This window comes from Cyprinodon tularosa, unplaced genomic scaffold, assembly GCF_016077235.1.
Source record: "Cyprinodon tularosa strain WSP-4 unplaced genomic scaffold, ASM1607723v1 ctg10, whole genome shotgun sequence".
Taxonomy (NCBI): Eukaryota; Metazoa; Chordata; class Actinopteri; order Cyprinodontiformes; family Cyprinodontidae; genus Cyprinodon; species Cyprinodon tularosa.
In genome coordinates, this window is record NW_024037782.1 from 865830 (window position 1) to 893772 (window position 27943).

At 36.8% G+C, this 27943-nt stretch overlaps 1 protein-coding gene across 1 annotated transcript; it reads right to left on the reverse strand.

Annotated features, from left to right (window-relative positions):
• nckap1l (NCK associated protein 1 like) lies at positions 1-27938 on the reverse strand. The gene is made up of 31 exons (XM_038293245.1): positions 27753-27938; positions 23936-24046; positions 23626-23718; positions 23089-23145; positions 22139-22281; positions 21511-21601; positions 20908-21045; positions 19377-19425; positions 18793-18949; positions 17215-17271; positions 17042-17138; positions 16799-16908; positions 16376-16508; positions 16195-16276; positions 15186-15244; positions 14944-15089; positions 14726-14858; positions 14407-14526; positions 13987-14126; positions 12343-12474; positions 11420-11638; positions 9197-9327; positions 5825-5922; positions 4800-4893; positions 4337-4419; positions 3818-3898; positions 2914-3007; positions 2699-2815; positions 1972-2081; positions 869-958; positions 1-594 (listed from the first exon to the last, which is right to left on the reverse strand). The coding sequence occupies exons 1-31, from the start codon at positions 27840-27842 to the stop codon at positions 478-480; spliced, it is 3372 nt and encodes a 1123-aa protein (XP_038149173.1). The 5' UTR covers positions 27843-27938; the 3' UTR covers positions 1-477.
• Between the last annotated feature and the right edge of the window lie 5 nt (positions 27939-27943).

The following is a 27943-nucleotide window of genomic DNA, read 5'->3' on the forward strand; positions in this document are numbered from 1 at the left end:
ATAGCACTGGTTGGTTGGTATGCCTAAAATTAGTCACAGGTATTTTTAATTCTGCAAAACTGGAATGCATCATGCATATTATACATGATGCTTGAAGATACAAAGACTTACATACTTACAATAATTATGAATGAAAAACGAAATAAAAGTTTATCACAATTTCGTTGTATTCATTGTTTGAAGATATTGCAAATGTTGGCAAAATGTTACAGGAAATCATTGTTTAGATAATTTCCGACGATATAATACAGGGTAACACAAATGTATGAGTGTATTGTATATTAATGAAACGTACCTTTCTTTAAAGTAAAGAATTAAAATGAATTCTCTTTACAATCAATTGGGTGAGGGTCAAACTCATGATTAGCCAAAATGGAGACATAGGTAGATCCAAAGCAGAAGAAAACCAAATAAGACAAAAATGCATGAATTAAAACCAGTTTTTGGTCAATAAACAATCTAGAGGAAAAAAAAAATTCAGGCCAAAGTAATGACGAAAGCCTTGTGCACCTCCCTGTAGGCATTTCGGAGGAGAACATAAGGGAAGCAGCTTTCCAGCATATCTTGGCTTAGAAATGGAGAGTCTTCCACAATCTAGATCAGTCAACAATAAAAGGACAAGACCTTGTTAATACACAATGCTTGGCTAATACTGGTTGTCAAATATTTAGTATAGATATTTTTAGTATCTAACAAAGTCAAATTGTTCCTAAAATCCATTTCTTTAAAGCTCTGTATTACTTACTTACAATTAACTGCAGTATTAATTAATAATAATAATAATGGCTTTGGTGAAACTATATTAATTTTTATGACAGAAATATCATGCTTTGTAGAGCAGTTTAGAAATGATTTGGAAGCGGTCTACCATGTGCAGAAGCAGGTAGACAGACTCCCGATTTTTGACATCCATCCTTTCCACGTTTTGTCCCAGCTGAAGCAGGGTGGAGGAAGCCAGCTGTGTAAAGACAGGGGTGTACAAAAGAAAGTGAAAAAACTGATTCGAAGTGTAGAGAAAGCTTTTTCAGCAGAAACATCTTCAGGGTAGCTCATTAAAGCACCTATTTGTCTTTTGACTCATTGAATGGGAGAGCAATTTAATCAAATTATGTGTATCTTAGAGCAACAGAATTAAAACAATCCCTGAAACATACAGTAGTGCCTTTAAATCTTGTGCTTGTAATAAGTTAAGCAATTCCTAGATAGAGAGTTTACTCTTTTAAATGTTTTCATCTGGATATATTTTAGAGGTCTGCACTCTAAAAAGCGCATTTCAATTCATTTCAACACAGTTTATTTATATAGCACCAATTCACAATACATGTCATCTCAAGGCACTTTATAGATACAATTCAACCAGATCATACAGTCAAATTACAGTAATTCAAAGTTTTCTATCTAAGGAAAATGATTTGATTGCAATGACTCATTGATTTGAAGGCAATCCCTCACACCAAGCACGCTTGTAGTGACAGTGGAGAGGAAAAACTCCCTTTTAACAGGAAAAAATACTTTCAATAGAACCAGGCTCAGTGTGAGCGACCATCTGCCGAGGCCGACTGGGGTTCAAGGAGACAGAAGCAGAAATACAGAAAGAAGCAGAGACACAAAAGGTAACTGCAGACCCCATCCACAGGCAGCCCAGTTCAGGAAACTATTTTTTTGAATTTGACAACACAAAGCACTGTAAGTAGCCAAGTGTAAGTGCAGAACCCTATATGATCCCAAATTCAAGTAATCAGTAAGTATCCTATATGTACCAGAGAGGTTCTCTCCTTTTATGTATCAGTGTAGGTAAATAACAGGTCACCTTGTAAGTCTGTAAACTTGTATTTGGATCAAAGGTAAATTGTAGATAACACTCTAACTGCCAATAAGTACTCTAATAAGTACACAATATGCACCTATTGGGTGTGCTCCTGTTTTCACAATGTAAAATGCTAAGTTATACAGAAAATCTTCCCTGCTCACCAATAGGAACTCTTTTAGCTGCTGCTCGATGTTTTTGTTCTGGGCGGTAAACATGGCAGCAGCCAGTTGATTGATTGCTGCAGCTAAACAGTGGATGTTGTTGTTGTGACCTAAGGAAAAAAAATGAAAGGAAAAGCTGTAGGTAAACACGACTGTGGAAAAGCATGTCCTCTACTGAATCAAATGAGGAGAGGAAGTTTTAGAGACCAGAGTGATTGGAGAAATTCTACTTAATGAACTGTAACTCTTAATAGGAAGCTTGCTGGGCATATTTCCACTGGCTCACAGGGTTAATTTATTTCACTTATGTCAATGGAAAATAAGGACAAAGAAAATAATCAGAGACTAATACCACTGTATGCCGTGATAGAAATCTTGGCAATTTGCTGCTCTTAATGTCTCAGTCTAGGCTCAAAGCCAAGCAGTTAGGGTCAGCAGGGCTGAATGCCAGGAGTAACTGCATCCATGCACGTCAGCCAGAGTTATCTGTAAACTAAAGCCTCTCAACAAAATGTGTTTCTTATTAACGTCCAGGCTTTACTCCGGATCGTATCAGACTGGAAAGTATGATGCTAGATTTTCAGGGTGAAGTACCCTTTATATACACTATCAGCAGCTGTTGAATAATTGCTGGAGGAACAACTGATTAGTGTTTACTTGTCTGTCTGAAGAGTGATTACTGTCAAGCAAAGCCTGTGGAAGCTGAAATGAGCAAGCAAATGTGCACCTCCATGTTCTCTGCTATACAAGGAGTTGGGGTCCAGAGCTAGGATAGGCAGCGACACGGCTATGTAGACCAGTAACAAACGAGAGAGCTTGAATTCCTCTTCAACCGGTGTGTTATCTGCAACATTTCAACAGAGTAAAAATGTAAAAGTCTATTTATGCCCTTGTTTTGATAATGTACAGAAAGCTGTGACCAATTAGAAAGTATTATTTTACCTGTTTGCATACTGCCAATGGCTGCAACAAGGGCAGGATCAATGTCACATTTTATTCCTGCAGCAGAAGCCAGTTCAAAAACACTCAAAGTCACCTGCAGGAAAACATGCATATTTCGAATAATTATTTGTGAGAGATCAAAAAATCACAGGAAGCCTGTTCAACCTCTCAGAGGCAGTAGAGTTTCCTCTTTTCTTTTCCTGCTTGCAGAAGAAGTTAAATGAAATTCAGATGTTTCTGGTTTGAATGCCATTATGCTAAATCATTTTTGATTCAAAAGGGGATGGTCTTTTTCTCGTTTTCTTTCTCAGGATATAAAATTGAGCAAACCGCTTCACAGAATTTGTTCTAACAGTAGAAGGTGTCTTTGTCTTGACACACGACTTCTGCCTTTGGCCTATTTCTAGTTGCATGCGAGGTCATCCTGTCAAGAGAAAATGTTTCCACTGATGTGGTTCAGAGTGCAAAGCTGCAGCCGCAATCAGACTCTCTCTCACGGAGGCATAAGAGGGCTGCTGACGTCTTTCGGGTTATCCTGGCCCAGACTGTGGCACGGTTGTCATGCCTCGCTCAGAGGCCAGACGTAAGTAAAGGGACGGGGGAGTTCATGAGTCACAGTCCCAAAGATTGCCCCTGAGGGAGATCAGGAATTCAGTTCAGTGGGTACAGAGAAGCTGATATATCTCATTCCTCTCCGGCAACCAAACTTAGATTTGCTGGAAAATATTATCTATTTTATAGATGTACTCTGCATCACACCAACACTCTTTCTTGAAGTGAACAATTTTAAATCAAGCTTTTAGAAAATGTTTGGTTACTTTAAAGTGAAACTAGTATGAAGCTGTATGCTACATATCTCTACCTTTGAAGGGCTGTTTGAAATGCAGTTAACAGCTGTTTTTACCTTGATGTCAGTCTCAGGGGAGATGAAGTCCCTCAGACATTCGATGGGTGCCATCAGGAAGGGGCAATGTTTCCGCAGGATCTAGATTACATCATCACAATAAGGTTATACTATTGTATGATATAGAACATAATATAAATAGAATAGAAAATCCCTTTATTGTCCCACAATGTGGAAGGTGTTTACAGCTGCAAAAAGATTATTGAAAAAAATTGTCACACAAATATGAATCATAGAAAATGTATAAGAATAACATACTAGTGAAGTCTTAAAAGATAAACAATGCAATACTCTACTGTAAAATATTTTAAAATATAAAACTATAATATATAAATATAATACATGACTGCTTATTTAAATAAATATTTAAAATGCAAACTTTAATTACAGATTAGGAAGAAGTTATTGGCCTGCTTAAACATATCGCTAGTGACCCTTAGCAATAAGCAGTAGAAGATGGATACATGCATTTATATGCACAAATTTATCTTTAATTCTATGGAATCTGTTAAACATTACATCTTTCAGACAGTTCATTGCCATGGATCTGAATGACAGGATCACTCCAATGATGGTCATCCTTTTTAGGACATTTTCTCCACCTGGAAGAGCACAGAAAACTCATCATTTGTTTGAAAGAAGCTTATAGCCACATTTAACAATACCCTTCCTCTGAAGCACAGAAATGTCTAAATATGAAACTTAACTTATCAGAATTAGACATCTTATTTGCTTATAGTTTTACCTCAAAAAATGCAAATAAGTATGAGTTTTAAATAAACTACCAAAAGAGGGTTTAGCACACATAAAGAGTAAGTCATCTATATCTTTACAGTTCCTGTTTTCATATTTTTTTCAATTCTTTTCTACCTTTCTCTTTTTTATGCTTTGTACTGTGCACGTCTCCCTCTGCATTTTTTTCTCAGTCCCTTGGCTAAATCTTCACACCTCTATCTCTGATTAAATCAATGTCACTTCTCACCTGTCAGCCTCTTTTTGAGATTGGCCATCTCCTCGGGCTTGTCAAAGTTGTTTTTCATCTGTACCAGGATGTCCATGTTCTCTATCACCATTTTCTGACAGAGAATAAGAAGTGAAATAAGAGATAAAACCCCCTTTAGGTTTGTGTTTTGAAAAGATAAAAAATACGTAGCTGTGGTTGATCTCTTTGATAGTATCCACTGTAAACTCATAGCTGTGACTTTATCATATTTGCATACAGTTGAGAAGAAATTATCATTTTTTAAATACAAAACTGCAGGTTCATACAGGTTTGACAAATTAAAGTAATAATTCTGAATGTCCCCTTCGGATGAGGGGAAATACTCGCCTCTGAGCTCAAGCCTTGAACCACATACTTGTCCATATAAGTAATATTTTGGTGGACAAAAGAAAAAAAAAAAAACTGCTTTAACAACATCTGAGTGCAACACCAAACGTTAAGCTGATTACCTTTGAAATGGAGCATGATAAGAGTTTTCCGTTTCAGAGCAGCTGATCAAAGTAAGTTTGATCAACCGATTTAAGTGCATGTCCAGAGAAGGGGGTAAAAGAAAAAAGAAAAAAAAAACTGGATGAATTTCAAATACTTTAAGTACCCATAGCAGTGTGTGAAAAAAGAGCAGGGAGACTACTTAATTGTTTTATCATCTATTCAAATAAAAAAAACAATAGCATACCTGTTCACAGATTGATAATATTTCTGGTAAGTACCTCTTATTTCTAATGTTTTTACTTAGAAGACTGTCAAATGGCAACTATATTGTGACAAATTTAAATAAAATAAAAAAAAGATTTTATAAATATTTTTCCTAGAAATCTCTACAAAAACGATCAAAAAGATTGTTTTGTATACATTTTATGATCTAACTCACTCTTCTGATGTTTTGTGTAAAAAAATATTTGAATGTAAAATGACTTTATTTTGCCTGTTACTGTCAAATATTATAAGAATATCAGACCTAACATTTGTTGTTGAAATCATTTTAGCTTCACATCACACTGTACCTTCAGCTCAGAGACTTGAGACGTTATATGCCACATCAGGTTTTCTCCCAGAAACTTCATGCCATATGGGCCGATCAGTTCTGCCAAGCTCTGTAACTCTGCAGAAAACATGCGATTAAGTTAACATTTTCAATGCTCAGACATAGTGCAAAAAATGTGGATTTACAGCAGCACAGCTCAGAATGATATGGTTTCCTAATGCGGTGTTTTCAAAGGAATTCAATACAAAGCCTGACTTGCATTCTGATTTTGCAAACATTAAATTTGATCAACGAGTGTAGCTGAATCAATGAACCTAGAAAACGGGAGCTGAAAGATTTTTTTTTTCTGAATGCATTTTAAAATGAAGGTAAGCAATGAATTTGGCAAGAAAGGAAGAGTAAATATAGACAGCAGGGATGACAATGTGTGGAGGCGTTAACTGCAGCACAGAGGTGTCCTTGTGATGCGTGTGCAATTCTAACACTCAACGTGTAAACATGAAAGTGTGTAGTAGAGTGAATATGGTCTTCATAAGGACCTATACTGCTGCTCTGAGGTAATGTGGAGGTGGAATGAGAAGCTCTGTGGAGAGGAGACATGTGTGATACTATTATAGTTGCATGTGGAGTAGAGAGAGGAATAGGGTGAATAATAGAAGGTACCGACGATTAAATGAACTGGGCAATGTCAGGATAAACTGACAAGTGGTGAGAGAGAAAACATTGCACACCAACACAATTGCAAACTCCACATCCTCTTGAGCAACCAAACCTCTTTCATATGCACACTGTTGATGTGGTAATGTGGCCTTTTTGTTTAGTTGTTGCATGTTTTCTAATTTTGATTTTCTTTATTTTTGAACTTGTTTGCTTGTTTTTTAATTTTGTGTGTTGCATGTTTTTTTGGGATTTTGTTTGGAGGCCACATTGCCACTCACACCTGGACACGCCCACAGCAACGGCACAGGTGTTCCCCATCAACCAAGCAGCGTGCCAACTGGGACGCTGATTTAAAAAGGCAGCTGTTTGGTTGGGGAGACAGACACCGGACATGGGAAGGTTTGGTTGGAGACAGACACCGGACATAGGAAGGCCGATCATGGAGGGAGCCGGACGGAGCGGGTGAGAGAGAAGCAGCGGGAGAGGTTTGGGGACTGACGGCCGGAGGCCGCCGGAGCGAGGTGCAGGGACGCGCACCGGAGCGAGGTGCAGGGACGCGCACCGGAGCGAGGTGCAGGGACGCGCACCGGAGCGAGGTGCAGGGACGCGCACCGGAGCGAGGTGCAGGGACGCGCACCGGAGTGAGGTGCAGGGACGCGCACCGGAGCGAGGTGCAGGGACGCGCACCGAAACGAGGTGCAGGGACGCGCACCGGAGCGAGGTGCAGAGACGCACGCCGGAGTGGGGTGCAGAGAGGCCCGTGATGGAGCGAGGCGCAGAGACGCACGCCGGAGCGGGGTGCAGAGAGGCCCGTCATGGAGCGAGGCGCAGAGGCACGCTGGCGAGAGGCGCGTGTTGGAGGTGACCTCGCAGGCCAGCTATGCTGGAGAGGCCCACACGCGCAGCGTGCCGGAACGAGGATCCAGCGCTGGGGTGGAGGCGCGTGTTGGAGGTGACCTTGCTAAGGCCAGCTATGCTGGAGAGGCCCACACCCGCAGCGCGCCGGAAAGAGGACCCAGCGCTGGGGTGGACGGTGCCCTCCATTGTACCCGCCAAGTACGCGTCTTTTAACAGACTGGCCCATTGACTCTGCTGCTCTTCACCATCCGTATTTTTATCTTTCTTTTTAATCTTTTCCCTTTTAGCTTGTCGTTTTATTTTTTTTATTGGACTTTAATCTATTAAACTTTTTAAAGCCCTGCTCACAATCGCCGCAGTCTGTCTGGTTTTATGTTTTTTTTTTTAAAGATGATTGCACCTCTCGGGTGCCACAGAATCTGGCGTTGCTGGTAGGACTGCGGGGTTGTGAGCAATGTTTTAACGGATTTTATTTTATTTATTTAAGATCAGATGGGAATGTGCTCTCAGGACTATGGATCGGCCGGGACGGGCCTTGTTAAAGTGTGGGGGGATGTGGTAATGTGGCCTTTTTGTTTAGTTGTTGCATGTTTTCTAATTTTGATTTTCTTTATTTTTGAACTTGTTTGCTTGTTTTTTAATTTTGTGTGTTGCATGTTTTTTTGGGATTTTGTTTGGAGGCCACATTGCAACTTTTTAAAGCCCTGCTCACAATCGCTGCAGTCTGTTTGGTTTTATGTTTTTTTTTTTTTTTTTAAGATGATTGCACCTCTCGGGTGCCACATTGACATAGATCTGCAGGTTTTGTCTTTTGCAAACAGTGAGTTTTTTCAGGAACTAAACTAAAAATATTTTATAAGCTCTCACTTAAAGTATTTAAAATGGAGAATATTTTCAGAGAAAAGTAAAACATCTCTTCCAACATTCATTTCTTTCTATTCCAACAGTTTAACTGAACAAGATGTTTGTTAAAATGTAAGTTTTTACACTCTAATTACAACAGTTACTGAAATCTGGCTTAATATGCTTAATATGTTTGAAATACATATACATTTGATTTATAGTTTTCATGAACAACAGAGAGGAATATAATCAACTATAGTACTCTAAAACAGAAATAAGTTTTAAACTCAAGGAAAACTTTATTGCAATTTTGAATCCTTTAACATTTTTCCTTAATTTTTTTCTGTTGTCTCCCAGATTTGAACAAGTGATGAACAAGTTTGATCCAGTTCTGTGTGATATATAAAGAAAACATGTATATGCAGTGTATTTTGGTTTGGAAAATAATATTTGTTGATTGTGTGATGATGCATTATGCAGCTAGGATTTGGGCTCATGGCTTTTTTTCCTAATCCCATGTTTCTGTCAAACATGAAAATAACAGCATTTCCATTTGAAAATATAAATTACAGAGTTTCCTTCAAATATTACGTACCCAAAATAACCCAAAATAAATATCTTTATTTAAAGATTGCAATAACTTAAGTTCTTAATATTTTTAAATAGTTACACATTGAGAAGATGCTCTTTTGGAGGTCTTGCAGGAAATGTTTGATTTTGCATGTGTGGTGTTTGAACTGGGAGGGAGATGTACTGTATTCATGCAGGTTTCATCTCAATCCCTACTTTCTCATTCACTGTTGCTGTATAAAGTCCATCTTCATCTTTCGGGTTTCTGCATCTACTATTGGCTCTAGTATTTAACTGGACGTTATTGACAGGGCCTTAATACTGACTAAAAGGCTTTTGAACCAATTTTATGCACAAAGGGAACATGCATGTATTGCCAGAATTAATTCTGTTTTAGTTTGTAAAATTAATATTTCATGGCCAGAACCTGATTACAAGTCTTTCAAGCTCTGGGGCTTACCGGAAACATCAGAGAATTCCTCTGCTCTGAAGCTTTGTTCATTTTCTGTACTCTGACTGACAAAGCACTGCATAGTAGGACAATGGACAATCATGGAACTGCTTGCTTGACGTAAAAGAGCCTCTAGATACCTGAAGTGCAGGAAAACAAAAAAATCATGAGAAAGCAGAAAAAAATACTCTGCTGTTTACCATATAAATTGAAATAAATTGAATAAATACCACTTTTCTGCATGACTCAGAAGGTTAGAAAACAAGGCAGAAACAAGTTATGTAATGCATGTCATACACATTTGACTCTATGTGTATGAAATGCATTTACAGTGCCTGCATAGTATTGCTATCTGTTGTATAATGTACATTCTCATTTCCTTTAACTCTGTTTGCTGGATAGATCAATACAAGGTAGAGCAGAAGTATAAAGGGAAGGAAAACAACAGCGGGTTTATTTAAAAGATTCCAAAATAAAATGTGGAAAGACTGTGGTTTGCATTAGTATTCAGCCCCAATGAATCAGGGCTTTGTATAGTTTGGTTACAAGGTTTCAGAATCAATTACTGCTTCAAGTCATTTTCACACATATAGACTGAAATTATTGGTCTATTCATCTTTTCAGATTAGCACAAGCTTTGGCACATTCTTGTACTGAAGTTTAACCTTTAAATCTAACACTTGACTATGTGTTTCATCTAAAGTGTTCCACTAAAGGGCTGGAAGTGATTGTGCTGACCCTACAAGCCTTTTACCCACCTGAAAATGGGACTTCTAGTGACTTTCCCTAAGCAATGGCCTTTGGAATTGGAGCCTTTTGCAAAGGCCAGATAATTTGAGTGTAGAAAAACATTTCCTGAGCCAGGGTACTGCGTGGTCACTCCAGATTTGCAAAGGGTATACTGGCTGTTTCTTTTGCCCAGACTCTCATCTCTAGGGGACGGTTTTGTCTAGATAGGTTGGCTGTTTTCAATGTTTTAATGAATAAGCTGTCAATAATGAAATGTGATCAATCAAAAGCTCAAACATCTGTTACATTGTTTTATAACTCAACAATTTTTCAGTCCTATCTACAGCTTTACCTCTAATCTATCTTATGTGTCCCTTAGTCCCTTTCTGGTTCTATTTGCTTAATAATAATCTCTAACAAACTCAGACAAACCTTCACAAAATATGTATTTATGCTGTGAGTAAATTCGATCTCAATGGACTCAACTTACTCTATCTTGAGTTACTTCTTAACCCCTTGAACCCTACGGTCCAGCTGCTACATGACCTCGTAGTTTTACCAAACCCCCAGTATTGATGTAAAAAACATATTTGGCACAGTTTGGTGACATTTATGGATAAATGTGCCAAAATGGCCTCTCCGCCTAAGAAATTTCTCACTAATACCATTCTAAAATAAATATGATTCATAAATATGAGTCCAAATTTGGTATATTTTTACACAACATTTAGATTTGAAAGTCTGTACTACTTTTTTGTGCTATAAATAATATTTTGGTAGTGTTTTGCAATGTTTATTTCAAAGAAAATTTTGGCGAGGTTCAAAAAATGCAAAATATTTTGTATTTTGTCCCTAATATTTCAGGCAGGGTCAAAGCTACAATTGTGCTGACACCAGAAAACCATTCTATGACATCTTACCTTTACAGACGTACCAAAAGTTTCTTCTTAAATCTAATAGCTTTGAGGCTATAAGTTATTTACTTTTGTGTGTTTTTGTCAGGCAGAAATTTATTTACACCCCCTTAGGGTGTAAGAGGTTAAGGCCATTTATTGCCCTGGATTTTATGTTGTATTTGCTAAACAAATAGATCTAAATACCTTTGCATGCCACATCTTTCAGGGTTTCTTTTTGGGAAAAAAAAAAAGTTCACCCTCTGTGTACTGAATCGTTTCATGAATATTTTTCATTTTATTTTGAGATAAAGTGACACAAAAAGCAAATCAAGAGGCTTTAGTGTCAAATTATATATATATATATATAAAAAAAAAAACATAGGAAAGATATATCCTTTGAGTTATTCATTTAAAGTTCGAAATTACTTAGAGTTTTTATCCTAAATCGTTTTTCTTTTCTTTCTACATCATGTACAATAGAAAGAAAACACGGTTCACTCCCATAATATCATGCCGGCTTGTAATCAAGCTTCTGCATGTAAAGTGGCAAAATGAGAAGAAGTAAAAGGGGTATCCCTGCAATAAATATACATTTCCCCAAACCCACCAGGTCGTGTAGTAGTGTGTAACTGTCGGGCCTCCTTGGGAGTCTAGCGGCTGCGTTTGCTGCAGCAGCACATTCTTCACCAGCCGTGTGACGTCCACACTGATGTAGCTTGCGAGGCTGTGCAGGCAGGATGTGTAGGATCTTATCCCTGCCAGCAGGTCAGACGGACGTGTTATCTCCTGGGTGGTCTGATTATAATTGGTCATCTTGATGATGATTCTGGAGAAACATGTTTAAACAGTGTCACTTGTCAGCGGGCTGAGGGTTCTCAGAAGGGATCTTAAAAGTAGTTGAGTGAGCAATGGTGGGTTGGCAGTGTAAGTAAATGATTCTGGGGCTCCAAAAAGCTTCACGAGAAATTACTTCACTTTTATGTCAAAGCATGTACTTCTCTCTTTTTCTCTCACTTATTGTATTTATAGCTTCACCCATAGAGACCTATCACTAGAAGAATGCTGCTACTCAAGGGACCTAAGTTTGATGTGAGAGGACAGATAGTCATCAACGATGACATAGAGACAAAACAGAAAATATCCAGAGCATCATTAGGTCCCTCTGGGGCCAAAAACTTATATAAACAATTAGAACTGAAGAGCCAGGGAATGACATCAGTGTGTTTAACACAGCGTAACAGAAAGAAATCAGATATTGTTCCAGACTTTATGGCTGTGGTGAGCAAGACAATTCGAAATAATAACACATCATGTGGAAATGTTTTCTATTTTCAGTCTTTACAGATTCTATGTGTTATGTAGATTGTTTTAATTTATACTAGCCTAAAAAAAGTAGTTTGGCTAAATAAAAATAACAGTACTGTGGAGTGACAGCATGTTTAAAGATCGATTTAGCTACTCTTAGTAAAATGTCACTTCAGGGTCGTTTTCATTAACTCATCTTTCTCTCTTTGGTTTTAGTCAGCTTACTCAGTCAGACGCATTTCCAACTGGGAAAGGAGGAACTCTGCTGGAACGACAACATGTTCAAAGACCATAAAGTCACTGCCGAGACTGTAGGAGGAGCAGAGCTCTGTCAGCATCATGTGCATCTTGTCCACGCTACAAGACAGAGAGACAGAGGGAGGACAATTCAGTTCTTCAGGAGGTTAGGAGAAATGTTTTAACAATTACCTCAGAGTATAAGTTTCTCTCACAAATAAGGTAATAATGATAACAGAGAAGTGACGGCATGTTTTCAAAATGAAACACAGAGAAGAAAAAGGATAGGATTACATTTCTCCAGAACCTGGTTAGCTTTGAATGAAAACTAAAGTAATTATAAAAACCACAAATATAAAATTTATATAATAACATTGCACGGTACAATTTTATCTATGCAGCACAGGCATTTTGTTCTACAATGTATTGGCTTAAATAAACTGTACCTAACTTAAATCAACTTGAAGGGTAGTAAAGTACGGCATAAAGCATATTATATCTGCTTGGTGACATATTTCCTATTTTGTCTGTCCACTAATAACAAAAGCTTAAAATGTTCTAAGAAGAAGAGAATGTTTGAAAAGTGTGAGCATGCATTTGAATTGAATTTTAAACCCAATTCAGGCCCGATAATTAAAAGAAAATTTTGTAGCAACAGTTCATATGTGGAATATGATTCTCTACCCAGGCAGAAATCATTTTTGGACTGGATGTTTTACTCAAGTACTTGATATTTTTTTTGAGGAAAAGTTATCCATTACTGTCAATCTAATATATTCTCAGCTGCTTAATTAAAAGTCCTATCAACCTGGAATGGTGCACGACCGCATTTGAACATGACACTACACTGTGGTTGGCTAAAGGTGCAATCTGAGTTGCAGCTTCTGATTTGGAAATTTAGTAAATTGACTTTCACAGTGTTGTTTTAGGGAATATGATTTTTTAAACCATTGGGTAAAACAATATCATTAAAGGACGAAAAATATTCCTTTTTTAACCATATTTCAGCATCACTTGGGCAGTAAAGAAGGGACTCACCCAACTTAAACTTTACGTAAGATATGCCCCTGATAACATTTAAAATACTTTTCTATTATCTTTTTTCTTTCAAACTGAACAGTCTACTAAGAGTTTCATTCAGCTTTCAGAGACTGATATGGGGTTTGGTTTAAAAAAAAATGACTTCCCAATATCCACAGAAACTCTTTGATGTGTTTGTATTTTTTAGTAGCAGCTAATATTTATATGATTGAAGGATGGTGTCTTTTATGATAAGAAGAAGAATGGTAAATACTGACTTGTACTTTTATTAGCACATTAGTGAAGTTTCTGGGTTTTGAGCATAATTCTTACATAAATGTAATACATTTCACATTTTCTGATCCAAAATTCTATCTTGAAAATTATCAATTATTTTTATATTCTCTAAGTATGCTGAATCTGTCTCTAGGTGTCAATGGTTTATATATTCATACTTTATAAACAATTTGCAACTATTATTATGGTTCTATTATGCATGGTTTTTACAAAGTATAACTATTTTCTGCTGAGTTACATTATTTTTTTTTTACACATTGTAAAAATGAGAAGAACAGTTATCATTAGAGGGAAACTTGTGTAGTAGAAGCTTACTTGGTGGCCACTGTTCTGTCTTTTCTCAGGCTCTCAGCACCCGGTTTCTCTTTTTGGACCTCTCCTTTCTTTGGCATTGGTTTCTTCTGCTTTCTGTAGCGAGCAGCACTGATTGATTCAGCACAGTGTTTAGGCAGTAGCTAAGCCATGATTTAAAAGGGTGCAAATAAATGGGAAGCCAGAAAAAGCAATAGAGAAAAAAAAAGAGGAAGGTAGAAGAATTAAACCGGATGTACAAAAGAAGCAGTCTGCTATTTTCATTTACATTGCCTGAGATAAAGAGAAATGTGCAATCTTATCATCTGAAAATGTAACTGTTCTCAATTGGTTAAATGGACAGATTGACTGTGTGTGGATATGGACTTTGGCAGAAACATGCTGCTGTATAATTAGTTTTCTAAAAGTTGATGTAGACTCCACCTGGTCATTGAGATTGCGCTGTTCTGCGCATATTTCCATCACCACACTGCTCGTCTGCTTTGCTATCTGCTCCAAGAAGGTCACACAAAGCCGCAGACTTCGCTTCTCCAATATCTCTGTCTACACATGAAAACACAGGCAAACAAAGGGAAAGTTTGACTGTGCATTGCACACAATTTACTGTAAAATAAAAAAAAAGATAGTTTTTTTTATTTCAAAAATTTAAGCAAAGTGAGGGTTATAAATGAACCTTCACTCTGTGTGTTAACCATTGTCCCAACTATTGGATGTAATTTTAAACAGATGACAGAATACTGACCTCTTCTGGACAGAGAGGGTGTCCACACTGACTGAAGTGAGAACAAATGAAAGGGAAGGACATGAGGTATCGCTTCATTGTCATCTCCTCGCTGCTCTGGGTGAACATCTTTTCAAAGACACGGGGGTAGAAGCTGGTGGAGAGAAAAATCAAACGGTGACCTTTAAAGGACACAAGAAATCTAGTGCAGAAGAGATGAAAGCAGAGGAGAGACTGACCAAAGTATGGAGAGCTCTGATGTCTCGTAGAGCATTTCTTCCACACTGTCTACCATCCTGGTGTGAAACTGGATCATGTTCATCACCTTAGCCAAGTCCGGATAGTCTTTCAGTGGAAGAGGGGCCTTATTCACACTTGTGTAGGCCTAGAGTCAAATGATTAATCTTGTTTGTTAGAAACATGGAACTTTAAATCAGTTTTTAATTTGTTTTTATTCTTTAAAACACAATAAATAAAAAACCTGAAGTCTCAGCCAGTCCATTCTTATTCCTCTAAGATCAAACTCCTCTTTGTTGTCCACTGCAGAGATCAGACAAACAGTTTCTCCATTACAATATATTTCACTTGCGTCACTTTTAATTTTAGTCATAATCACAATTGGAGGAAGTTTCAGAGAGAATGTTTGCATTTTAAAACTTCCCACTGAGGAGTGTAATACCCAAAAGTGTTATTGAAAGCATTTTAAGCTTTAGAGTTCAGTACTTAAGTAATTTCGAACTTTAAATGAATAACTCAAAGGATATATCTTTCCTATTTTCTTTTTTTTATAATTTGACACTAAAGCCTCTTGATTTGCTTTTTGTGTCACTTTATCTCAAAATAAAATGAAAAATATTCTGAAACGATCCAGTACACAGAGGGTGAAAATAGATTTTATACAAATATCTAGAAATCCCAACCTTGTCATATCTAGAGGTAATGTGAAGATCTTCTTTTGAAAAATCTAAATGTCTAAATGTTTAAAATCTTTTTGGAATATGTCAGTGCTAAAAATGGTCTTCTTGACTAGATTATTTCAGATATAAGCTGAAATTATACAGTTTGTTGGAAATTTAGACATCTTTTAAGATTTTCCACTAAGACTCACTGTCAAAATAATAACCAGTATTCCTGCTTCTCTTTAACTAAAATCATCATGGCAGGACTGAGGCTTTGTTGAACTAACTATTGAAAATCCAGAGTATTGTTCACTTTAAAATTATTTTCCTCATTCCTACATGTTTAAAATCTTATCGGGCTCTTTTAGAATAAAAATAACACAAATCAATACTGTATCACTGCTAAAAATATAGGAAACATAAAAGCATTAAAGTTAAAGAAGATATACTCTATTTTTTTTAAATAAATATTTGTTAATCAGCTAAAAAAAATACATAATTATTAAATTATATATTGTAATTTAGATTAATTTTGTTGTTTTATTATTTTTTTATATTATAGTGATATAAATCATACTTTGTGGTAGTTACCTTGTTTAATAGAAAGAGCAGAAAGGGTCGAAACAAAGGAGCTCATTAGAACGGACTCCTCCTCTGGACAAACATACATGTTCTGAAGTGGAGTAAAAGAGATGTTATGAATGTTGCTCAGATAAAACTTCAAAGATTGAACTCATAAACTATGCATGTATATTATGTTAGAGTTATGCACCTGTATGGTGTCATTGAGAAGCAAAGCATCATACTGTGCCAGGTACTGAACATGGTAGCGCTGGACAACATGGTTATACTTTCTCATCAGTCCTCTCAACTTCTCCATATGAAACAGCAGCTCAGCCATCTGACTGCAAGGAGAAACAAAAAAAACCTTATCAGACTCAGATCTTAGCCAATATTTGTGGGGAGATATTTTATCATTATGTAATTTACACTATTTAAGATAATGATAAATATCTGGTGCTCCTAATGAGAAAAAATCTAATAATCCAAGAGACCTATAGATACTTATGCCTCATTTAGTCCAGTGATGTGGTACAGAGCTTAAGTTTGTCAGTGCCAGATATCTACACACTTTTAATGTGACGGCAACAGTACATAATCTCAGCAGTCAAGGGTTAACTTCCTGAGTACCTACTTGTCATTGTAGTCGTCTAGAGTCTTCATTTTTGGCATGTTCTCTGAGTGTCTGACGAGCCAGAGGACTTCGTCACGGGAAAATGACAAAGCCATCATGACAAATAGGGCCTTTGGGATTTAAATGGACCAAAGAGCAGAAAAATTGAGAAAATTAGGAAAGGTCATTCTTTTTTTCCACAGATGGAAACTGGATCAGCTTAAGAAAACACTTTAGTCCTGCAAGTTCTCATCCATTTCCCACCTTTGGTCCAAGAAGTCCAGGTTCATCTTCTAGAACTTTATATAATTCCTTCAAAGCTACTCTCAGAAAATGTCTCCTCTCTCTGTGCATAGCTCCACTGTTAACAGAAAATAAAACAAACCATTAAGAGTGACTGCATGACAGAATAGTTATAAAGGGTAAAAAGATTTTACCAATTGGCCAGAACGTGCTCTCGGCATTCCTTGATGTCTGCAATGCGCTTGCTGTATCTGATTATGTAAAAGAAGGAAGAAAAAAAAACAAAAAACAAATTTACTTTCTCACAGATGATAACTGAGAGTAATCAGAATGCTCTTAGATTATTGAGGTGGTTGTACCATTAGTCTTTATTATAAATAAAATTGAAAGTTTAAAATAGAAATAACGCACCCCTAGACTCTAGTCTATAAAACACTGTCGTCATTGAACTATAAATCATGTCACTTTCTGCTCTGGAGAGAACCCTTTTGTAATTGATTGTAAGCTTTGATTTTTTTCACTACAAAAACTTAATCTTTTTATATTTCAAAGCTGACAGTGTGGCAGGAATGATTTAAAAGAAGAAAAAAAAAACATCAGTGCCTCACATAGAAAAGGTTTTCACCACTTGTGTTCCTAATCATTTCTGATCTGATGCAAAACAAGTCTTTAAGGAATAAAGTTTAAAGTGCTCACAAAAGATTTTAATTAAAGTAATGTTTGTCTTGCCACATCTCTTTTGCAGTGTTAATTGATTTTCCCTTTGAGAATAATAAAGTATTACTGAACTGCATTAAGTGAAAAGGACCTAACTTATTCATAGGTCATATGTTAAATCTCTTGCGCTGGATCAATGTGTTTAATGTCTTTATTTTCCTTTGTATTCATTTTTTGTGTGAGGAATCTAATCTAATCTAATGCAATTTCATGCTGAGCCTCTTTCTAATAATTTAAAGCCAGAATAAGGCTGGAGTTTCACTTCCACAGGGCCACACAGAACATGGAGGATTTTATTCAGTTACATATCACATGTACTGCTGTCTGGGCATAGGGAGAGTTTTAGCCAATATGACAAAAAAGTGATTTTTAAAAACTTACAGACTTCAGCTTTAACAACATTTTATGTACTGTGTCAGATGAAGGACAGCTACAATTTAACAAGCTCCTCATTTAATGATTTTAACTGACACTTGCTTTACATTAATATTTGATTCTATCGTTTAAATTGTGTAAATAAAGTGTTGGTAAAATCCAATCCACAAGTTCCAGACCAATGTTCGTTCTTTAAGCTTACGTATAATAGTGGCTACCATCTGATTTATCAATATAAAGAGAAAATGACATTTTTTATTTTTAGGTACTAAGTCAGGATTTATATTGTTTATTCAATGTTTCATTGTTCTATCTTACTTTGAATACAACTGAGCTGTCATGCTGTGAATAATGTGAAAAAATTCTTGAGTGCTTGTATCATTATATGTTCTACTACTTTTTATTTTTCCAATCCTGTTTGAAGAAACTAATAAGCTAAAATTTACACAATAACCTAATGTTTTGACTTTATAAAGCTCATTTTTTTCTCTGATATATTTTCAAAAAACTTTGTATATAAGTCTGGCCCCTCTAGGTGGCGCCAGTGATCAAAGCAAGAATCAATAAAAGACAATGAAAACTTTTTTTTTTTTGGCTCCACAGATTGTCCTGAACACATTTGCTATTCCTTTTTGTAAGATCCTTCTGTGGGCGGATATTCAGAGAATCAGACTATGTACCCTTTCATGCCATCAAAGTGGTCCTCGGTGACTTTGTGTATATTCAGGACTTCATCTCTGGTGTAGTTGAGGAAGAGGCCGCTTCGTAGAGCCATCTTCCAAAGCTCCTGGGAGGCTTGGTTTGTATTCAGACTGCTGTGGCACAGCAGGAAGCCAACTAATGAAGAAACATCAGTTAGAGTCATCAAAGTTTATTATTACATAAAGGATGATAAACTGATAATAAAATGCATAATATTTCTTCTGTCTCTCTAATTTTTCAGATTTCCCTCTTTCTTTATCATAATCTTCAACAAATTGTGTTTTTATTGGCTACATATACCACTGCTGACATCCGCTAACTGACTACTAATAGTTAGCAACAACAAATAAATTACAAATTATATTACCACAATAAACAACGTACAGTCTTGCCTGATTTAGAATATTGAGTTGCAATCGTCATACAAAACCAAGTTGAGCTTGTAAATGGGTTCTGCTAGTAGTTTTTAGAAAGCTCTTAAACCATACTGTGTTAGTGCCTGCCGTTACTGTCAGCACGTATTATTTATAACAAATTAGAGTCTACAAAGAGAATGACTTACTAATGATCCAGCGTTCCATTACGTCCAAAGGCAGGTATTCACACGCCATCTGTACAGGAGGACAAGTTCATTAACTTTCCTTATCTGAGAGTTAGAAATAAAAGTTAGGTAAATGTAGAAAGAATATGTGTTGAATCTCAGTAATCTATCTATCTATCTATCTATCTATCTATCTATCTATCTATCTATCTATCTATCTATCTATCTGTCTGTCTGTCTGTCCGTCCGTCCATCCATCTCTGTGGGCCGGATCTATCAAAGGTTTGCGTGTATAAAAACGTGAGCTATTTCACTGCGCACGCTAAAAAATTTACAAACTGATCTATCAACAGCGTGCTAAAAGGATTTCGTCTTTAAAACGTACTAAATAGCGTCTCTTATCCATTTAATACTTTTTCTGCAATGAATATGCTATATGGGGCGTTTACACGCAAAAGTGCGTCTTGTGGGAGGAGAACATGTAAATATATTAATTTAGCACTCGCAAAGTGATTTATTAAACCTGAAAGCTATTTTGCTAACGGTATCTGACTCTATATTTAACACGTTTCAAAAGAAGGTGCAAATGCGTAATTGCGCACACATGGCAGCGGTTATTGTCGCAAGAAGGAGACATCGAAATGAAGCAAGGAGACGCAGAGAACGCATTTTTTCACTCCGTGTGAATATTTTTGGAATGAACGAGGAAACGATCATCAAAACATATTGTTTATCCAGCATTGACATTTTGGAGCTGTTGGGGGAACTCAGAATGGATTTGGAGCCAGCCACAAGGAGGACCCACGCAATACCAGATATGACAAAACTCCTTGCAACATTGGATCTCCCAATCTAGTTTTTCAGAAGTGCTGTCCGACGTTCTAAATGCCATGTCGCCCTGACGCCCTACCGGAGAAACCAGACCTTCCCCCTGCGCCTGTGGAGCAACATGCCAATGCTGCGGGGATGCGTACGTGCAGTAATCTCATCCACAGATTTAAAATTCGTAATGCACTAGTTGGTACAAACTACAAACTACTTTGCCGCAAACCACAAAATGCGCAAAACCATCATTTAAATAGGGCGTCTCCAACAGTTTTGCACCTGCCACCAGATACGCAATCACTCTTGTTAAATCAACCGCAAACCATGGTTCAGCTCCTCGCGCAAAATTCCAGTTTGGGAGCGCAAATTACTGCACGCAAAATTGGATCTTGATAAATCCGGCCCTGTCTCCTTTATTTTAGGAATATATAAAATTGTTGGGACTTTTAGCAGACTGCTTGTAAGGTGTTTATGAACCAATCAGACTTTTTTTTTTTTTACTTTTTTAAGTATGGTGAAAATTAATAAAATAACATACAAAAGAGAAAAACAAAAAAAAAAACAATATGCGAAGCATGCTGATGAAGATTCTCAGTCACCCAGGTCATAGTCATTCTATTAGAATGAACATGTGAAGCCTTCAGAGAGCCTAAAATGTCAATAAGCATTTTAGCTTAAAACAAAAAAGTAATAAATAGCAGAGCCCGAAATATGAAAGCAGACTCACAGTTTCACAGCAGGCTGGGTCCAGCATGGCAGCTGGGGTGCTGAGCAGGCTAAGGAGCTGAGCACTCCTCCATTGTTCTGCAGGCAGGTTCCTGCGAGGGTAGATTGTCTTCAGTGAAAGCAAGGCTGCTGTCACAGACTGAGAAGAAGAGAAGTAAGACAGAGGAAATTAAATGAATAATTAAGGACAGTGATAAAAAGCAATAAGGAGAAAAAAATCTTAAATTTAACATTCTATTTGATACACAAATAAATATTTCATAATAAATAAGATGCAGCATTTACTGGTAGAAATAAAACAAAATAAAATATTTAACCAAACACTGCTGCTTCGGTTTAATTTGAAAAGTTACATTACATTAATTTCAAAGTTCACAGCCCACCAGGATAGGCCAAAAACATGCTTGAAATCTATTATGCTACAAATATCCTATCACATCATCTTATTGCAAACCTAGACCATAATAATACTGTAAATTGTTTGGTTTCAGGACTGAAGCATGGAATCCCATATGATGATAGGTTGAAATCCTCAGGTGAATTAGAAAAAAATCTATACAATATCTAATTATACATAAACCAAACAACCTTGAGATGAATTTACCTTGGTGTGAGGACCAAACTCTTCAGTCAGCTTCTTCCATGGATGGTCATATTCCAAAAACATCTGTCCAAGCCGTGGGTAAGAGGGATCACTGCAGGTGTGGTTGTTGCAAGAAAAATTATTTGATTCCCAATTGATAGAAATTAAAGGTTTTTCAGCAAGAATGTGATGGTGCTATAGAACTGCAATAGCAACATATCATTGGAGATTATATATATATATATATATATATAGATTTAGGTGTTGAGGAGTTCCATTAAATTGTGAAAAAAAAGCCAATGTTATATTGTGCAAAAACAATACCATTTAAATTGAATATAGCAGACAGGTTTAAAATCCACCTGGTTCTCTTACACTTGTGGTAATAAGCCTGTAAAGAATTTTAGTTTAAATCTGCTATATTGAGAAATGCAATTAATTACACCTGTAATGGCGCATTTATTCAACACGTGTCCATGTTTAGTCATGCATTTGACTACTTCCAGATTCTCTGGTTTCTTCCAATAGTGCTACTGTACAATCTACATATAGGATTGAATGGTCACTGATCTACCCCTTGGAGGTCAGGATATGCATCGATCACTTTCCAGTAAACCTGAATTATGTTCAGCATTTTTATTTTCCTTACCTGCTCCCATTGGTCATCTCATGAGCACAGTTGAACATTCCCACCAAGGCCTTCTTGTCATCGATGCGAGAGAGCATGACGATAACAGACGTGTAGGTGGTTATCAGATCCAAGTAGTTTTTGGTAAAATCAAAGTTGAAAGCCTGAATTTAAAAAGGTAGTATTGTTAAGAAAATTCGTCCATTCATTAGTTTTTCAACACCACCTAAAACACTTTCTTCATCACTACATCAGGACAGATTATATAATGTAAAATGTGTAAAATGAATCATGCAGCTGGTACTAAGGTCTAAACATGAGGTCATGAATTGCCTTTTGGGGACTATCAGTTCCTGTAATATGTTTAAAGAATGTGAATAATCTTATGAAATCCTATTTTGTAAAGTGCAAGTATAGAGGAATGACTGAATGTTTCACTGTCTCAGGAGAAAGTACATATGCTTTACTTTGACCTCACAGCATAGTTTTATGATTGTCATTTTTAAAATTTTCATTTTGAATGATAAGGTGACATTCTGGGAATTCAATTTTCATTGTTCTATAGTTGTCCTCAAATGTGTAGATCCATATATGCATTAATCAAACAGGAAGTGGGCAAAGCCATCATTTACAGTCTTAACTTTCTAGGTCTTGTAGGTGCATCTTCACCAAAACTCACACTTTGGTGTTAAATGAGGTTTAATTATTTTATTTGGTCATACATTAGAACTTTATAATGGGATTATATCGTTTTAAACCACAAAATAGTGTGACAGCAGTGTTATGCGCAAGTCCTTTTTTGAAGTAAAAAAAAAAAGAAAAGACTTTTAGTACTGATAAAAAGAACAGCTAAAAAAAAAAGAATTTAGAGCATGAAAAAAATGTATGAGTAAACTAAATGGTCACAGAAGTGTAAAAATCTAATAACAGCAACATGTGACATCATTTGAATTATGCCAAAGAATGCTTACAATATCAAAGAAGCACTGACAGGCATCAATAGTGTTCAGCAGCTCATAAACATGATCCTGAGAGAAAAACAGAAAGATTATGTTTTGGGACAAACAGCAGTACTGACAATAACAAAATATATATATGTATATTTTTTTTTTCATCTCTTCGTTTGCCTAACAGTGACATAAAAACAACAACTGATTAATAAAGACAGATTTGCATAATGAATAATTAAAGGGTAATGATGCACTGGTCCTGCACAGGAGCCAAATAAAAGAAAGGATTGGTAACAATGATAACAACATTGTTATCTTCTAGTTGTTTTGAATAAGCAAATTGAATTAAAACATTATTTGAAAAACATAGACCTCTTTGAGATAAGGAGAAACACAGCTTTTTATCCATTAGAAAACATTAAATAGCGTATTTACTCTGTCACAGGTTTCTGTTTAAGAAAAACATATTTTTATGTTATGTGAGACAATCTAATATTTTTATTACATGGGAAAAATAAGTCAAACAAACAGGGAAGAACAGAAAAGAACAATAATCACCCTGAACTCTATGACGTCCAGGAAGGAGTCATAGTAGCTTGCTGTAGCTGCTAACACCTCAGATTTCTGTCGCTGGATGCTGGTGAGGTTTTGCTTTAACACCGAATATAGAAAAAAAAAGGAATAACTGGTCAGATGTAAAGTAACTAATTCAATCAACCCCAAAAAACATATTATCATTTGAAAATTACCATTACATGATTGATCTATATTATTAATGGCACCACATTGGACATATTTGGAGTTAGACCATATTCTGTTAGATTCAGAAAAAGGAGAAAAAAGCTTGAGCAAAGACAGCCCTACTTACAATGTTTCCTCTAAAGTCAATGTTAGGAAATTTCTTATTGATGTACTTGACGGCCGGTTCCATTGCTTTTTCTGTGAGGAAGCCTGGACGCAGCTTGGGGTCCGAACAAATCTGGAAAAAAGCGAAGAATAACTCAATACTTAAAGGTCATTGTAGTTGCTGGCAACATCAATCACAATATTATTGATGAAGTTTTGAAGTCCGGTTGCTCCTTGACAAAAGTTGAAGCACTTTACTTCAATTGCACTGACAAAAATAAATCATTAGCATTGAGAGGCATTACTTTTCACAGTCCCTTACCAAACAAACGTTATCTTCAAGATTACCTGTGTTGTTCTAAAGTTTATAAAAAGGCTCTCATCTCAGCAGATGTTTTGAAGACAGTAATAGATCTTTAAAAAGCAGATGCTGAGGTTAAAAACTAAGTCCTAAAATAAATTCTACATTTCAGAAATAATTGTCATGTCCACCATAAGTCAAAATCTACTCAGCTGAAGGACACAGAGACCATTATTTTATTAGAAACATGAAAATGTAACATTTCTGGAAACAGGATTGTTGGCTCTATCGTCATTTTATAAAATGTAAAGGACACTGCCATTATGGCTTAACTTTTATATCTACAGTTACATTATTACCGGTATCTTTATCTACAACCTTGTTAATATGCATGTCTTTGTCTGGAATAGCAGCTATTATTGCAGTACATCTTGTAACATGCCTTATTAGCAACAAAAAAACAAAACAAAAACAAAATTCACTTCATGTATCCAAATGCTGTTGTTTTTCTATTTTTGCAAAAATATTGTTATACACATTATTCAAAGTAATATCTAGATGAAGATGAGAATCCAATTAACTTGTCAAAGTCTGAAAGGGTAAAGGAAGCATTTCTCCCTCTCTGTGGGATTCAGTCTCATTCCTAAGAGCAAAAGTTCAAGTACTTGGTACCTTGTTCATGTTAATGTTAATTCTATTTATATAGCACATTTAACAACAGATGACCATGACCAAAGAGTTTCACATTATACACTGCCTGGCCAAAAAAAAAGTCGCCACCAAAAAAAAAGGTAATTCACTCTAATACTTTGTTGGACCGCCTATTAGCTTTGATTACTTCCTGCGGAAGCTGAATCAGGCCAGTGCCCCACCAGCCATCATGACCTCCTTCTACAGAGGAACCACTGAAAGCATCATCACCAGCTGTATCACTGTATGGGGCGGGAGCTGCACTGACTACAACAGGAAAGCCCTGCAACAAATATTGAACACAGCTGGGAGGATCATCAAGGCACCTCTCCCCTCCCTGCAAGACATCTACTCCAGCCGCCTCACCCGCAAAGCCCTTTCAATTTTGAAGGATGACACCCACCCAGCACACAACCCTGATCCGTCTTCTGCCCTCCGGAAAGAGATACAGGAGCCTACGGTCCAGAACCACCCGGCTGGCGAACACCTTCATCCACCAGGCCATCAGAATGCTGAACTCCCTCCACCACCCCCCCCCCCCCCCCCCCCCCCACCCCCACACGGTCTGCTCCAGCCACCAGGCAGAAAGGAAGCTAAGACTGCCCCTCTCTCTCTCTCTGTCTCTCTCTCTCTCTCCCTCTCTCTCTCTCTCTCTCTCTCTCTCACACACAGACCCACACACCTCTCACACACACACACACACATACACTGTACCAGAGACTGCACCTTACCTGCACTACCTCAGCCTGGAACAAACTATTGATGCAGTTTATATTGCTTTTTATTGTAATGTTTATACTTCATATTTATATTTATCTTACCACTGTTACCTGTCATGTCTCGCACTTTATGTCAGTTTTTAAATGTCAGTCTTGTATATTTCTTGTATATTTGTATATTGCAGAGAGTAAACGTAATTTAATTTCCCTTGTATGTCTTGTACAGTACATATGTACAAAATGACAATAAAAGCTGACTTGACTTGACTTGATTATGCCACGCATTTGCTGTGCCATTGTTTCGATAAGCTTCTGCAATGTCAAAAAATTTATTATCTTTCATAGTAGCTTCATCTGGTCTGTTCCTGTTTGGCTGTGAGTCCATCCTGGAGAGAAATATCAGCTGTGCTGCTGCCATCAGCAGCACAGCTGATATTTCTCAGAGTTCTTCATAGGAGATCCCCTATGAAGAACTCTGGACCAATCAGAACGCAAAGAGTTTGGGAAAAGAACCAAACCTTTTATCCTGCTGAAAGATAATCACCCATGCAGTAATTATCCAATAGGAGGCTCATACCTATTTGCTTAGTTGAATCCAGGTGGTGACTTTTTTTTGGCCAGGCAGTGCATAAAAACAGGCATAGAGAAGCTTATATAGGCTCTGAATAAATATCAAGCGGCTGCCGATCCCAGAGACTGAGAGCTGCCACAGCAAAGGTTGGTCAACTCTACAGTTTAATTTAGCCAAAAGCTGCACGGAATGCATGTGACTAGAAGATCTCGATGCTCTTTTTGAATTGTATTTGTTAAGAAGAACAGTTAATTCATAATTGATATAAATTTTTAATTGAGTAAAATAATCTATAATTAGCAAGGAAATGGACAGGAATCCTATATACATCTATTAAAGGTGAAATGATCAATTCAAGACCTAAATATAAGAAGCTACATTTATGTAATTTCAAGATTATGAATAAATGGAAAAGAGTTTTAAAGTTTTTGGGGAGGAATGTAAGATTTAGTCTTTGAATTCTGACATAAAAGCAGGTCTCTACTGCTATAGACAATTGCTTCTTAAATTTGAAAGGTCTAAATGTCTAAAAGCACTCAGAGATTCCTGATTATAGAAATCAACCACAGATGGGCAATTGCAGTTATACCAGCTTTGCTCCAGCCTGCTGAAGAGCTGAAACAGTTATAGCTTATAAAAGCTATAACTGCTTTTATAAGCTATGCATCATGGACAACAGCAAAGATTATAACAACAAAAATACTGGATAGAAGCAGAAATTATCTTCCTCAGTAAACAGGGTGAGGTCCACCTTAAATATAGGGCTGATTGCTTCTTTATCCAGGATGGACTTAAAGCTGAACTGAGGCCTTCCCTCAAAAAGGGTTTGTTTTCTTGAGGAAGGGGAGTTGGCTTTTGGGCTGGTATGTTTGTTAGATAGATGTCAGTAAAGTAAACTAAAACTAAGTAAGTAAAATTGCAGCGATTTCCCAAGAAGGCCGCACTTTCATACATGAGCTTTTACTGTGCAAACCAGCAATATACAATAATACATTCTGCTTATAGAAATTTATCATTCTAATTATTTCCCATTTAGCTGGTTCAGCCTCTTTTCTGTCTTTGTTTTTGTAAACCAGGGAGTCACTGCTTACAGCTCAGAATAACTGAAACTTTTGATGACAGACACCACTGACTTCCTGTTTGCACTTCCTTTTTTTGAGAAAGAAGCACACTTGCAGTTTGGAAACTGTGCTGGCCACAGTTCACAGCCAGCAGACACAAAGAAGTAAAAAAGAGCAGGTTTATCTCAGTTCACCTTATTTAGATCTGATATTAGTGTCAACTCAGTGCTCTAAAGGAAGGCTCTGCAGTTTTTGCCATGAATTCTGAAACATATTCTTTAGACCTATTGACTGACATTTCATTCCGTCAATCTTCAATCATCCTGTTAAATTCTGAGATAAATAACTACAGCTGAAGCAACATATCAAGTTTTATAACTTGATTGAAGAAGCATAATTCTTGTTATTAAACAAATGATAGAAAATATATTAGTTCCTTATTTCTTGTCTTTGGTATTTGTATCATATGCCTATTAATTCTTACATCTATTCCTCACCTTTTTAATGTAGTTCATGCGTATCAGCACCCCGTTGCCCCTCTCATTGAGGATGGTGAGTTTTTCCGCCAGTTTCTGTTGGTAATCCATTATTCAGGAAAAGAAAACCTTCCCCACCGTTTAAACCTTGGCCTCCTGGTTCTATAAAGAAGTCGAACCCACAGAAACAAGTGCACCCAGAGCCTCACCCT